General features: G+C 47.9%; 1 protein-coding gene across 1 annotated transcript; it reads left to right on the top strand.

Annotated features, from left to right (window-relative positions):
* The first annotated feature begins 10,448 nt into the window (after nt 1-10,448).
* LOC128267267 (periodic tryptophan protein 1 homolog) lies at nt 10,449-12,584 on the top strand. The gene is made up of 8 exons (XM_053004072.1): nt 10,449-10,544; nt 10,604-10,665; nt 10,744-10,895; nt 10,987-11,154; nt 11,214-11,496; nt 11,567-12,174; nt 12,242-12,352; nt 12,445-12,584. Exons 1-8 carry the CDS (start codon nt 10,449-10,451, stop codon nt 12,450-12,452), a joined length of 1,488 nt encoding a protein of 495 aa, XP_052860032.1. The 3' UTR covers nt 12,453-12,584.
* Nucleotides 12,585-15,355: the final 2,771 nt, after the last annotated feature.

The raw sequence follows: 15,355 nt of genomic DNA, 5'->3' as shown, positions 1-15,355 counted from the left end.
CCCCCCGGAACCCACGAAAGGGCGGCAGTGGGCAGTCACCGTAGCGCACGATTTCGCGATCCAATTCGACGTGAAGTCGGTCCGGGCCCGTATGGGACGAGAAGCTTGATTGCATTTTTATCGACGTTTATGTGTCGTTCGTTTGAGTCAACAAGTTGAACCTTGAAATTTAAATGGCATTTCGCAATATGACTAACGGGCATTCGAAAGAATCAGGGAGAGCTGATAAAAAACGCGCAGTTCAGCGAATTGTTTTGGGTCGTTACAAAAACTTCTCCACACTTAGAGTGCCAAGTCAAGACTCCCTCCTTCTTCTGGGGAGTGCTTCAGAAGCAACCCGGGCAGATAACAGTCCCGAGTGGCAGCAGCAACGACCACGTCTTCTATGTGATGACGCGCGTCGGCATCCGAAATGGGACACAAGGCCCTCCCTAGTGCCCTCCTTTGCCGGGAGATCGGGACCATGGCGAAGCGAAAGTAAAGCGCGATAAACCCCGTGAAAAGGGGGCCTAGAGAGCTCTGGCTAAAGCGGCGCCCGCTCGCTATTAAGGCGAGAGTTTAAACTCCCAACGCAAGACACGCTGCTTAGCAGCCCGCCCGGGGGTTTGTTGGGCTGGGCTGGCGCCGAGTGGGAGCCACCGATGAAGCAAGTGGAGTGTAACAATGTGTTAAAACAACGCCCTTTCGAGGAGCAGCAACAGCGCGCTAGACGGTGCGGATTCACAGCACAAAAACCCACCCGCGAGGTGGCTGAAACCTATCATCAAGTCTATCATCAGCCGCCACCACCAGCCTCGTGGTCCTCTAGACGCGATCTCCACGCGGACAGATTCTGTTTTCCCCCGGAAAGTGGTGACGACTTTCGCCTGGCCTCCTCTTCGGTTACCGATCTGTTACTTCTAGTGTTAGGGTGCCACACAGTTAACGTATGACGTACTTGCCCATTCTACTTCAAGTACTTTTTTTACAAAGAAAAACTCCGAACCCCGAGATGGACTGAGAGAACCGGTACAAGGTGAGCAGACGTGATAAGGTGAACATTGATAGGAAGCGGACAAACACATCCTCCGTCGTCGTGTGATTGATTGTTGTTCCGTCTGGGTTTTTGTATGCTACGGGGACCACAACACGCTACAGCACAGCCAGGCTTTACCCAATTCTCGTATGAGGGCTTGAGTTTCGCAGATACTTAGCAGTTTGTTGTTGTTCGCGTTGTGCGCTCTCCCTTTCGTTTCACTCGCAATATGGCGCTGGATGCTACTAACTTTCTAGCACCACTCGGCCCTGTGCTTCGCCTGGCTTGTGTGGAGGTCACTTTGTGCTGGCCGCACAATAATGTTCTCTCGAATGCGTTCGAAGTGGCACGTAAGCGAAAGGCAATTTGTGAAGTCGTGCAAATCATCGGGAATATTTACTATCAACGAATAGTCGAATGTTAGTAACATGAAAGTTTGAGACCATCCAAAGGCGAAGTGCGCACGATTTCGGACAACTAAATTACCTTTCGGTCCGGTCCAACGGTCCGGGGTCCAGACAACAGTTTTGCAGCGCAAATCTAAATGGAAAACAATCATGGCTTATGAAACCCCCTTGGCGTTGAACCACGCCATTTTTCGCACGTGGTGGAACGGAGGCAATGAATTTTCATCAACCCCGCTGGCCATAGCACACTCCGATGGAGGTCTGTCTCACACACAGCCACACCGTGCAGCCAGCACACAACCGAGAGCTATGCAAAACAGGCTCGTCGGTGTGGTGAGCACACGAGAGTGAGGAAAACACGAACGTGCGAAACATTTACGTTCGAGTGATTCACATTGCAGCAACCACAAAACGCGGTGGAAAGCTGCAGACAACTTTCAACAACAACAATAACAACAACAACAACAGCTGCGGAGGGCTAAACCATGTGCCTAAGCGAGTGAAAATGAGAGGCGCCTCTTCACATTTAGCACAGATCTACTTGATTTTTACCACCCCGGGCTTGTGGGCCGCTCCCCCAAAAGTCAGGGCCGAGTGTCCACAGGATAACTATTTCTGTTTATTTCCTTAACCCAAACGAGAAGAACGAACGAACGAACGGATCCCTGCGTTGACGTCACGCTCATCGGTTGGGCTGCCCACATACGGTACCCCATCACATCTGCTTGAGAACTGAAATTATATTGCAACGGAAAACGAGTGAATAAACAAAACAAAGTTCGGCCAGCAACCACCTATAAAAATATAACGTTTTTCTAGCCATTAGAAAATGTTTGGCCGAATGGTTTGTCGTTTTGTGTAGCTCACAGTTCGGGTCTGTTACATTCATAGTAACTTGCGTTCGATAGAACTGGTGTGTAACCGACCGACCGACCGCTCTCGCCCACGACCAGCTGCTGCGGCAATCCGGATTTCGGAAACACGCTCCGAAGCAGGTTCCTGCCCAGCGAACTAAGCTAATCCCACAAACTCTACTTTTCGCCAATACGAGAGCATATTTATAAACATGCACACAGCTTGTGCGAGTGCAAAGTTTTGGAGTGCAACACGGAGCTTGCAGACCCCTTGTAACCCCTCTCTCCAGGTGGCCAAGGATTCCTCTTGATTGCCCCTACATCGGCAATCGATTTTGCAACAACCAAGATAGTTTAAGACAGTTCAGCAAACATTTTTAAATCTTGCACCGGACATGCCGGCCCCAAGACCGCGTCTTGGGTGATCTCCAGTTCAGGCATGGACCTTGCGCGGACCACCGGCACAACTTCTGAGGTCAATCGCCGAAGGGGTTTATACGTACCCCGCCGCGCATACTGAACAGACGCGTTTCTATATTTATGGCGCCCATCGTGCGGTATCCTTTTGGTAGCTTCCGAAGCCGTGCTTATGGCCGCGCGCGCAAGTATCGTTATTACTCCGCGGCAACAAATACGCCATGGTTTCGTACCCCGCCGGAATGCCGTACACCTGAACCGCAGAACTACTGAGGACTGAAAAAGTTGCTCGGAACGTATAGGGTTCTGTGATCGTGTATGTTAAGCACCACTGGGACGAGGGAAGTCTGCGGAACAAATTGCCCCTGACCGGCCCCTGTATTGAGTACAGTGTTAGGGGGTTTCAATTGCTTCCCGCAATACACTCTTTCATCCACCAACCAACCTAACCCAACCGTTTTGTTTCAGCAATGACTAATTCCACTTCTTAGTCACATTAAGGGAGAGTTGGTGGAATGTGGTGAGATATGTTTGAGCAGCAGAGCCACAGCTGGCCCAAAGTTTTGGTCATAAGCAAACGGAGAGGCCTTATCAGGCACACCGGGAGGGGGTTAATGCAACAAACTGTTTCGAAAACAAACTTATGCCGTGCAAATGTCTCCAGTTCCATCTATGGCAACTTTCTGGCACGTGTTGCGATCGGAACCGCGCTGGTGTGTTTCGAAAGAATGATTTTAAATTATTTGAACGGAGAAGGCGTAGCAACCATTGCCGTTGCTGGAGCATTGCCACACAGCAATAGAGTAGTTGTTGATAGGTTGCTTTTCATCGAGTTTAATCATTCATACATGCCGGACGTCATCCAGTAGACTGTGCATTGCTTAACTCATTTTGCAGACTAAAATAAAACAGAATAAAGTGAAATCGTTCGCCACGTTAACCGGGACTCACCTCAATCTCTTTCCGATAGAAATCCTCGATGGTGGGATCGTATTTCTCTATGAAGCACCCGGACACGAATTGCACCGTAAGGGCCGATTTGCCCACCCCGCCGGACCCGAGGACAACAACCTTGAATTCACGCATTTTTGTCGTTTGTGTAGCTGCTGCTGCTGCTGCGCTCGTTCCCGTATTTATTCCGGCCGCTACGCTTGTTTTCCTCGAATCCACAGGATGTGTTATGACCAGTCGCTTTATCAGTCGACACCAACACCGCGGAACGAACAGACACACACACTGATATGCACTTTTTATTGGTTTGTTCGAATTGGTTCGGAAGTTGAGCCGCCACTTCCCGATCTCGAACACAACCAGCACCGCGCCCACACTAACTTAGATCACCACAGAGGCGCACCGGCCACTACCGGGACATTAAATTAAATTACGCAAAAACTGGCATTTCCTGCGACCGCGGAAAGTGTACGCCTTATCACACACACACACACTGGCTGGCTGGCCGGATTTGGGAGAACCCCACTTGCTTCCTTGTGCTGCGTTCACACGCGCGGCAAGCCAATTTGTGCCAAGGAACCGGCCACAGAGGGGCCAAACCCAAAAGCAATCTGCCGACCGACCGCGGCCTAGTTCTGCGCTGCAACGATGTTCCAAGTTAAAGACTGCTGCTGCTGCTGCTGCTATGCACACCAACGCCCGCCGTGCCGCCGCCGGTAACAATAAAAATAATTATCAATTTAAAAACAGCACACACACACACACGTATCACCACGCACTGTGATTCACAATCGAACAACCATAGACAGTGGAAAAGACGGGCAGAGATAAGAGAGTTGCGATGTGGCGAAAACGATGTGGCGCCGAGAACCGAAAGGGCTTCAAATCGTCGCTAATTGAGCACTACGCAGGATGTGGGAGACAGGGTTCGATCCGGATTCTACCACAGCGCGCCTATTTATCTTTCGCCAGATCCACTTCTCCTTGCCAGATCGCGCACCACATTCTACCAAACGTACACCTGTGGGTTTGTGCCTTAATTTCTATCAATCTCATCGGACTTGTCGGAGGAGTGCGCACGCTGCACCACACGACGGGCCACTGGCGATTAATCGCGGGGTTGTTTGCCAGTGACTCAACGTGATACGTGGAAGCGCTTGCAGGTTATGATGGCCAATCAGCAGGCTCTCTCTCTGACATGTGGTGATAAGCCCGAGACACACTAGGCCGTCTTGTTATTGCTGCGGTGGGGTGGTGGTAGCACACGGAAACGGAGGCTTGGAAAATACTCCTTACGTAGCTGTTTTGAGCAGGGTTGACGTGTTTGAGCGATGGTTAACACACCCGTGGCAAACTATCGCGGGACAACAGGACTTCTTCTTCCTCGCTGGCGCTGGCGACAGTATTGTTCATGTCTACTTCGGAGCACTCCGTGAACTGCTGCTGCTGCCTCGGGTCGGCACCACTGGTTCTGCGTTTCTCACTGTCGGTGGTACTGGTCAACTGCATTCTAATGACACTATTCATATTCCATACGCGTGTGTCACCGCCGCGCTGTGTGTAACTCACGCACACACAGAGACCCACGCGCCGCAAGGCAATCAGCCAATGCACATGATGTCTAGACGGACATTACGATCAAGCGAGGGCAGGCAGGCAGCGGAATCGGCCACTTCCGACGAGCGGGACACAAACGGCGGTCACCAAGGATAATTGGTTTCATGCGGCAACCGGAACTCAGCTTCTGCAAAAGGAACAAGATAAATCCGAGATCAATATGGCTGCTAATTCCTGCTAATGCTAATTTATATTCCACTTTGTAGCTTCGTAAAACAATTTCCAGCTTAATTGCTTTTCAAACCATGTAACATCACGGCGCGTAGAGCAGTGTCAATGTATGCGTTGGTTAAAACCCTCGCCCGGGGCGATGCGTTCATACTTTTCAAAACACTCCATTGAGCGAAGTGTCCAAAACCGTGCCGCGGATAGGCGACGGCTGCTGCTATTCGTATGCGTGTCAATGACATCCGGTGATACAAACCGAAGACGATTCCGCGAACGTGGCCATTAATCGATGCATCACGCACTGCCCGTGGGCATATCTTGTGGAGTAACACTGGAAGTGGCCGGTCCGGGCCGCGTGGAATATGTGCAAAAGAGAAGTGTACTACAATATCGGTTCGATTCCGGGCGCGATCCGCGGCCTCCCGGTTAGGATTGTTTCATTCCGCGCCAGCGATAGCGACAGGTTTATTCAATCGCGACCTTACCGGGCTTTTATAACATTCACGTCACCAACAACTACGTCATCAGAAGCGGGTTTTCCGCTTATTAACGGATATCGGTTTATGTAATTTTTCAACCAGAACCATTTGAATGTAGTAACGCTAAACATAAAAGGTTACAAATACGGATCGAGTGCTGGACATAATTAAGGTTGAAAAAAGATCGAAGAGGAAGTGATCGCCGTTCGTACTATTGGTATAAACAAAGACTCATTTTCGATAGGATTTCAGCACAATCTTCTTTTACGCGACGTGTGAAATTTTACAACAAACAGCTGCGAACTGTCAGGTAGGACTCAGTTTTGTGTGAATTCCACAGCAAACTTAATTTACAAAGGGAACGGGAAGGAAAACGTTGAGGTATTAGAGTGCGATTGAAATGGCTCTTACGCAAGCGTTTCGTTCGGACTCTGACAAGCAGACAAAAGGTGCGCTTCAGTTGGCTTGGCTTGGCGTTTCGGAACTAAAAAAAAAAGGAGAGTATTTTTAGTGCCTTGCTTTTTTGCTCCAAAATGTGTTTGTCTTTGAATGCGAAAGAAACTATCTAAAACATGTAGGAATGTGTACACGAATCACACAGAATGAAACGCTTTATCTCGATTCGTTACATGGAGCACCAGCACAAAATATGGCAATGAAGGTTGGAATTGAAATTGCTTTAACCTACTTGTGCCAGAGAGCCGCACCGCGCCGGCTCGGCACAGGTCAAATTGTACCGCACAAACTTTGTTGCCGCCATGTTCTAAGCATGTTTTCTTTTCACCATCCCTTTCCCTAATGCCGGTCGACGGAAGAGAAAACTGTCGCTGTCGTAAGGGGGGGAGGTGCATTTTTTTGGCTCCACACTGCAACGGTCGGTGACGACAATATGTTTAAAAATACACCACGAGATTCGTCAGGTCCAAACAGGCCGATAGGTTTTTGCCCTCTAACAATACCGTTTTCTCCACAATCACTTAACCGTTTCCCTTTGCATGAGCATCATTTTCACGAGCCGGGAGGCGGGAGAAAGTTTCGCGGCGCCGCCGTTTTACCGACCGTTTGGTGGGTGAAGAAGTTTTCCCAAATCGATTACGAGCCTCGCCGCGGCATTGAACAATGCCAATTTTATGGCTCAGAAAATATCCGATTTCATCCGTCACAATGTTGTGTTCCGATGACGAAACGAAGTTAAACAAACCACGGAGCGGTAACCGAGCAGCAGCAGCAGCAGGCCGGGTAGTTGATGTTGTGGTTCGACCAAAAGAGAGGCAGAAAGAGAGAGTGACGTTCTGGTGGGGCGATTAGTTTTCTTGTCGGGCGGCTTCTACATTTTGTCTTGCGAAAGAAAAATCGAATTCTACTGAAGGAACGGAGGAAAACTACACAATTAAGGCAATAGAAAAGTACAGTCAAGTGTAGACTTTGAGAACAAAACATTTCGCGAGAGTTATTTAAACCTGGAATGGCGAATGTTGCTGAATTGCTAATGTTTGATCGGATCGTTTCTTCGAATCACTAATTCTTGTTAACGTTTTCTAAGGTAATATTAACGAAAACTACTTGGATACAGCGAGAGCCATTTTTATTAAAATAGTGTTGTCCATTTCAAAATGATTTCAAAATGATCGATTGAAACATAAATAGTGCTAGTTAGTATGGCTCGGCTGGCTCTCTTATTAACTTGGCTCCGCGACGTCTTCAGACGCAGCGTACTTGAATGAGCGACAACAAGAGTGCTGCGATTTGCGGTGTGCTGCGAACCACATCAAAACTGTCAAATGTGAGCAACAACAACAGTTGAGTTAAACCTCACTGTCATAAAGTAAATCGCAATCTAAACAATTATCGTTGTAATTTCGATACACTGTTCGTCTCGGCAACTTTAAGTGTAACTTTTCTGAACTTCCTTCATTCTAGAATCAGCAAAACGCTGCGCGAAGCTTACCAGGGCAAAGAACTTAATTTTTGAAAGCCCATCTTTAAGGAGACGCCATATTCGAAATCCGTTTTTTACAACCTCAACCATAAAGCGTGTATTCTGCAACAAAATGCTGGACAGCGTAAAAAAACAATAGGCCACAAAAACCGAAATCCCCGTACATGTTTCGGCGATAAAGTACGAACGCACGCACTTATGCACAGACCGCGCGGCACACGCACACACACACGCACGAGCTGCAGTCGATGCGATGGGCCCATTGGGACCCAAAGGCAGAACACGGTTTGATTTACACGGTCGTCACATAAGAGACCCGTCTGGACGGCGTAAGCTGACGCACACCCACAAAGTCCCGTTCGGGGCGCGCGCGGCGTATGTAGGGTACCTAACCGTGAATCATCGGCAAATCGCCGACTTACTTACACACCATCGCCCGCCCGACGCACATGCCATCATATGTTGTATACATGAATCGAGGACGAAAAGGCACCGCACCCACCCACCGCTGCACACCATGCCATGTTTCTCGGTCGGTACTTACACAATACAAGCAAAAGCAATATTGGGGTTGGCGAAAAGCAACTACTGTGCGATGGTGGCTCAAGGCTCCCGGCTACCTGTCGCTCGTCCGTCGGGGCGGGAGGGGCGCGGACGCGATTGAACCGGAAATTCCCCGCTCCACAGAGGTAACATTGGGGGTACATTTACTTTTCTAGCCTGCCACAACCGAAACGTCCATCTTTTGGCAATCGCCGCGGCAAAACAAAGGACCCGGGTGCGCGCGCTCTTGTTTCACGGCGAGCGACTGGAAGCGAGCGGATTGGGTGTGTGGTGGAAAACGGTGATGGTGGTTGCGGTTGAAAAAGCAACAATTACAATCTGTGCGCCATCGACACTCCCGATGATCACAACTACGACGGGGCCGTTCACTTCGCCAAGAACAACGGGGTTCGCACCAAAGCTCACGCACACTACGATCGGGCGATATGACAGACAGCGCGTGCCTGCACAGGAGGAGCGGCCACTGGACAAAGAGCGCAGGAGACCAAGGAGACCGAAACTCCGCCAAAAAACCAACGGAGTCGGAAGCTCGCATGCCGAGGGTCATCCTTTTTCGGACCCCGGTCGGGCTGCTCGTTTCATTTTCCTACACCTATTTCTGTCACGGGGTGCCTGGAAGGGATTTCTCGCTTCATTCCCAGCCTTCGCGCTCACGCACACCACTTCGCACCGTTATCTCGACCTGTCACACACACACACACACGGCCGTTCGCTCTTGGCGAAAAACATACTTTTCACACCCCACTGCTGCTGCTGGCGAGCGAAACAAAAGCTGGATGCTTTTTACATGGCAGCCACACAAGTGTGTGGGTTGGTGTTACATACAGCACCAGAAAAAAGGATGATAAACGAAACGAAAAAGACGGTAAACATCACACACCTTACCTCCTCTAACGGGTGCTTCCTTGCAGAGTTTCGCTTGGTCAAAATTATCCACACATCGCGCTCGAATGTTTCACTAATTGTACTCCTAATCACAAATCACTTGATATGGTCGACTAACTCATAACGGGTGGACACTACGGCACAACCATCGTCAACCAGGAAATCGTTGCAGCACAACCGAAAACCGTTGTTTTTCTCGGCGAAACGAATGGAACTCGCAGCTTTGACACCACCGAAGAACTAGGCACGCTCAATTGTGTTGTTTTCCAGCACAGGCCGAACGAAGTTTATTGGCTGATGCTCGGGGTACTGAGAGAACTAAGTAGGCGCGCGATTCGCAGCCAAAAGAACCAAAAGGAATGTTTCAATCAATAGCACAATTTCGCTTCAACCAATTACATTGGCTCCCCGCTTCGCCACCTTGCACACATCCAGTAGGCCGCAAAAGATTTAGCAACTAGCGTTGCAAACCCCAAACAAAGCTACGCTCTTCCAACACCCAACACCTCGAAGTTCCAACGATTAGTAATTGTAAACGCGGCGTGTGTTCCGAAACTATCTATTGTGGCGCTTTTTTAATTCAATTCTGTTCCGGAATGAACTTACTTTAACTCCGGATTTGTGAAAATCAAACTCGTCACTGTTTCTGTTTCTCTGCTCATTCTCTCATTACGCTCTTTTTTTTCATTTTTCTATTTTTCTCCCTCTCTTTCTCTCTGCTTTTTCGACGCTAGAGCGAGAAAGCTGAAACCTAACCGCCCATAGAAAACTCTACTGAGCACCCTTTGTCAAAATCGACTGACAAATAGCGGAGTTATTCAACATTTAAATAGTTGGATCGTAATGGAACACACGGTATTAACATGTTTGTACAATTAACTAATAAAGATCGTTGCGGTATAGTTGGCATTCATTTGGTTGAGCATGCAATTCAAATAAATAAGTAAGATGGCACAACTGAAAATCTGAATTTCGAAAAGTTTAAATTTGGATGGTTTCGTTTCGAAATTAAACGTCACCTCGTATGTCAACAATGCAAACGTCATTGAGGAGAATGAAAACATTTTGATTTCCACACGGTTTGTTACGAACACGTGCGGCGTGTTCGAATTTATTTTATTAAATTATCACCAATTCACCCAGCTCGGTACGATGGAGTCTGATCAAGAGGATGAGGTTCCTAACGTTAATTTTATACCAAGTTTACTGTTTGTGAAACGCGGCGTCTCTAAAGCCAATCCTGACAAGGTAAAAAAACCACTTTACAGCCATGAGTTTCTTAAGCACTGGGTTCGATTATGTTTCAGGTAACACTATCTCCGGAAGAGCTGGCCCGTATAATAAACGAAACGAGAGAAGATTTAGAAGAGTAAGTTTTCGTTGCACTTTGACAACAGTAAAAATTGAACACGATTCAATTTACCTTTAAATCAACGTATGATCGCAGGGAGGATTCGGATATAAACACGTCTGATGATGAGGAAAACGAGGAAAGCCACGAAGCGATGCAACAACGTGCGGCACGTCTTGCGACCAAAAATGTGGCCAGTACGAACAATGAAACCGATGAGTACAATCTTGCAGCATACGAGCAGGAATGTAAGAAGCTAGTTGGAATGAGCGATCGCTTTTCATCAATGCGATCGGAGTAAAAAGCAGTGGAACATAATTAGAATTTCTGTTTTTGTAGCTGGTAGCACTAGCGGTTTGCATTTGAGTACCGTGGCCATCGTTGACCCTGCGGAAAACATTCAAGACGAAGATGATTCTGATGCGGAAGACGAGATCATCAAGCCATCCGACAACCTGATCCTTGTTGGCCACGTACAGAACGATAGTGCATCGATGGAAGTTTACAGTAAGTGTTGCGTTCGCAATCAAATCTACTTCACCAATAGCGCCTAATGTTCGTTGCAGTCCACAACGAGGAAGAAGGTAGCCTGTACGTTCATCACGATTTTCTGCTGCCAAGTCCTCCACTATGTATCGAATGGTTGAGCTTCGATCCGGGGAGCGATCAGGCGGGCAATATGTGCGCCATCGGGTGTATGGACCCTGTCATAACGTTGTGGGATCTTGACATTCAAGACTCACTAGAACCCGTGTGCAAGCTCGGTACAAAGGGCAACCGTAAAAAGAACATTCCGAAGCTGGGACACACCGATGCTGTGCTCGACATATCATGGAACCGTCATCTTCAGTATGTTACACCGCTGTAGCTCCCCCATTAGATCGTTGGCCTATCTCTGAATTGCTTTCTTTCTCGGTAGGCACATTTTGGCTAGTGGATCCGTCGACCAAACGGTCATATTGTGGGATTTGGAAGAAGGCACACCACACACCACGATCCGAGACTTTGAGGAGAAGGTGCAAACGCTAGTCTTTCATCCAAAACGTGCCGAAGCGTTGCTTGCCGGAAGTTGCGACGGTAAAGTGAAGGTGTTTGATTGTCGCTCAACTAATGACACCGAAAGCAGCTTTAAAACATGGGAACTGGGAGGCGAAGTAGAGCGCGTTTGTTGGGATCCTTTTAATGATCATTGCTTCGCGGCAAGCACCAACGATGGAAGGATGCATTACGTTGATTCGCGCCAGGACGGGCATACGCTGTGGACGAAGCAGGTGCATGAGAAGGAAATTACCGGCTTGGTATTGAGCGCGAGCGTCAAGGGCATGCTGTCGACGGCTTCTGGTGACGGTTCGCTCAAAGTGTGGGACATTGATGCGGATGATGCTCGTTTGGTCTACAAGAAGAATCCGAAAATTGGAGTCATCCAGTGTTTGGACGAGTGCCCGGATAACCCGTTTACGTTGGCGATGGGCGGTGATTTAAAGTCTAAAAACTTTTCGGTCGTCAACCTGCTGGACAACGATGTGGGTAAGTATATGACGTAACGAAAATGGTTTTGATTGACCACGTTTATTTTGTAACTTTTTTTTTCTAGTATCGAATGTGTTCAAGGCCAGGTACGTGAAAACTGGAGCTAGTAACTCTAACGTAGAGCCACTCCATGAAGCAATGGAGGATGCCTCGATTGATGATGCTGCTGACGAAGGTAGTGACCATTAGCACACGTTGTGTTTAATCATCACAAACGGAACAGCTTTAGGAAAAGAAGCTCCTGCTAAAAAATGTTGGTTTTTCCAGGTACATAGTGGAATTTTTCTTCCACCGGCAAGAAGTCTTCGTCTTCTGGTATGTGAAAACGATATTGAATAAATATTCTGTCACAATACATACTTTTTAAGCAATTTTGATTGAAATGAATGAAATTCTTGTTCTTTGACCCATATTCCGCTGCATCTGTCCTGTATACGGTCCAATCCGTCAAGGATAATCGTTGGCAAAACAATACACTCGGTATTGTTCGTGCTGCATAGCCACGAATCGTGCTTCTATGTAAAATGTTCTCAACATACATGCTTTTAAATCATTTATAAAACTGAACATAGAATATATTGGACAATTTTTATGATGCTCTCTATTGATATGTGCAAAGATCAACGATGATCGATTAGTGAAATTGCCAAAATATATAGTTCGATACGTTGTGTGAAAAATGCCACATATGTAATCGTGTTAAATTGAAATGAGACACGCCATTCGAGTTTGATTTCAATTTAAAATCTCAGAAATCTTGAAATCCCTATCCATCCCGAAACGCCTTAAATGTTATGCCGATTCATATACCTTTCAAACTCGTTGCACAAAGGTAATAATGGTCACATTAAAGGGAAGAGTTTTGTTTTGTGTCGGAATCTAGAGTTTGGAAGATGCGAAGAGATCCTAAATATTATGTACACCCGGCAGCCTTCTCCAACGCATGCGAAAGGAACAGCGCAATTCTAATCAGAACAATTCCTATCGGAATACCTTGAAACTTTGGCTTCCCTTGAAATGTAAGGCGCCCAGGGTAATCATAATAAACTAATCAACGTAAACCAAGCTCAAGGGAGTGTTTGATAACAAACTTCAGAAAGCAGATCCCTATAAATTACTCCTACGGCATTTCAGTCGGCGCAAGGCAGGATCTAGTTGCACTTTCAGCCGGTAGTTACATCAGAGAGGCAACCCACACACAATGGAGCATAAAGTCGATATTGAACGTCCCACGCTGGGCTATCCGGTTAAACCAGTCGCCATGCAGCGTAGAGAGGTATTCTACTTAATTCTAGTGCTGTGTTCGATTGCCATCGGTTCTTTCGGAACGGCGGTGCTGTTCCACTGGGGCGAGTTACGATCCACCGATCGAGGAGCGTTGGACGTGTCCGATTCGAAGCAAGTGATTCGCTTGGTGGACACGCTGCTAAGTAAGCACGATAAAAGTGCGGCCAACATTGATAAACTTCTTTCGCTGCTCCACGAATCGCACCGAGCGGACACCCGGGGCCGCCAGGACTCACACCTAAGCCATTCAAATATCGTCACCGACGAACGTGAACAACGGCACAACCACACACCTCAACATGGCGCAGAAGATGCGAAGCGACTGCAAATGTCCACAAGCGAGTCCACACCAGACGAAGGCAAGGATAATAGTCACAGTGGGGAAGATATGAAACAGCTTTCAGTGCGCACCAACCACGCAAATCAGCTCGATAGCACACCGGAAGAGGACATTCGCTCCTCGGAAGTTTTCCAATGGCGTTGGAACATTCCTCGGTCGGCTTGGTTGCAGCTCTCACCGTTTCTGATGAACTATGGTGCAAGCGATTCTTCACGCGAACCCGAGGATGGTGCCTCTCAGGAGCATTGATAGGAGTGCAGACTTTAGTTGTTGTATATTAAGGTTTACAGACAAGTATACGAGTATAGAATCTCCAATAAAGCTCTAGTTGCTTACTAATTCTGCAAGTCGTTACAGTGTTTTAGTAGTAGTTACATTGTCATTGTTTCGACTACATTCCACGTTTTTGAGTCACGCAGTTTTTTTTTATACTGGGCCAGGAAAAAGACGCACGGGCACAAAGATCACACCGCACAGCACGCAGCGCCATAGATTAATATAACATGCTCCATGCCCGCCACAACAAGCGCCTTGAAGAAACTGCAGCCGTCGCCAGCCGCCACAGCGTTACCAACATTTCTGGAAACAACTGTAGGCAGATAGTTCAATGAAATATTATTGTTATTGTTGCCATCTTTCCTTTCGTAATCATAACCGCAAGCAACGGGCCATCGAATGTTGCATCCACTATCAAGAAAACGGTTTCACTGATGATGATAATGGGGAGCCGTGTCTGGTGTCGATTCGAGCGGATCGGTACGCAGCTCAGTTTATAGCTTCGTCCCTGGGCTAGCAGATGATCTGTTCTGGTGGTGACAAAAAAGTGAAGTGAACAGAGCCAACGTACTGTGGGAATCTTGGATCAGGAAGCTCCAGTCTAGGAATCAGAAGTGGTTGAGTAGAAATGGTGACCATTCGCAACGATATCGAATCGAACGGAGCTGCGAACGGCTCGACGGGGATGGGCGATGCCGAAAAGAATGTCAATCATCTCGCCAACGACTCGCGGCGGCCGACGTTGGCGGAAATCAAACCGAAGGCCTTCAACCGGAAGTGTGTCAGCTTTCTGGCGCTCATCGTGTGCATCGGTGTCTGTTTCGGGGTGGGAATGCTCTTCCTCTACGGCCATCTGGTGGATCGATTGAACGAAAGTGCCAACGCGGGCATGATGCTGCACGACAGCAACGGAAACACGATTATGCTGCTCTCGACGACTCGTGCCACGACGACGACTACTACTAGTACTACCACCGAGGCCAGCTCCACCACCACCATAAGCATAACAACCACAGCTACTACTACACCAACACCCCCAAAAGAAGAAGATACTTTCGAGACCAGTAAGGAATTGGACGAATCGTCCCGAGAGATATGCATAGATTGTACAAGCAACCCGCACGTAGCCTCAAAGAGTTCCGAAGTCAAAGATTGTATTGGCGAACCGTGTGAATCGCCAACTAAAGTTTCGAAATCGCATGTTGCAGTCGTCAGCGATGACGAGGATGACGAGGATGACGAGGACTACGGAAGTGGTGATGAGCCAAACGATCC

The sequence above is a fragment of the Anopheles cruzii genome, chromosome 2 (assembly GCF_943734635.1).
Source record: "Anopheles cruzii chromosome 2, idAnoCruzAS_RS32_06, whole genome shotgun sequence".
NCBI classification, from domain to species: Eukaryota; Metazoa; Arthropoda; class Insecta; order Diptera; family Culicidae; genus Anopheles; species Anopheles cruzii.
The sequence above is the reverse complement of the archived record's forward strand: the minus strand, read 5'-3'. Positions and strand labels throughout refer to the sequence as shown.

Coding starts and splice junctions, on each gene's coding strand:
- LOC128267267 (XM_053004072.1), top strand. CDS start 10,449: ATGGAGTCTGATCAAGAGGATGAGGTTCCTAACGTTAATTTTATACCA. Junction 11,497..11,566: donor TCATGGAACCGTCATCTTCA/GTATGTTACACC, acceptor CTTTCTCGGTAG/GCACATTTTGGCTAGTGGAT. Junction 12,175..12,241: donor CCTGCTGGACAACGATGTGG/GTAAGTATATGA, acceptor TTTTTTTTCTAG/TATCGAATGTGTTCAAGGCC.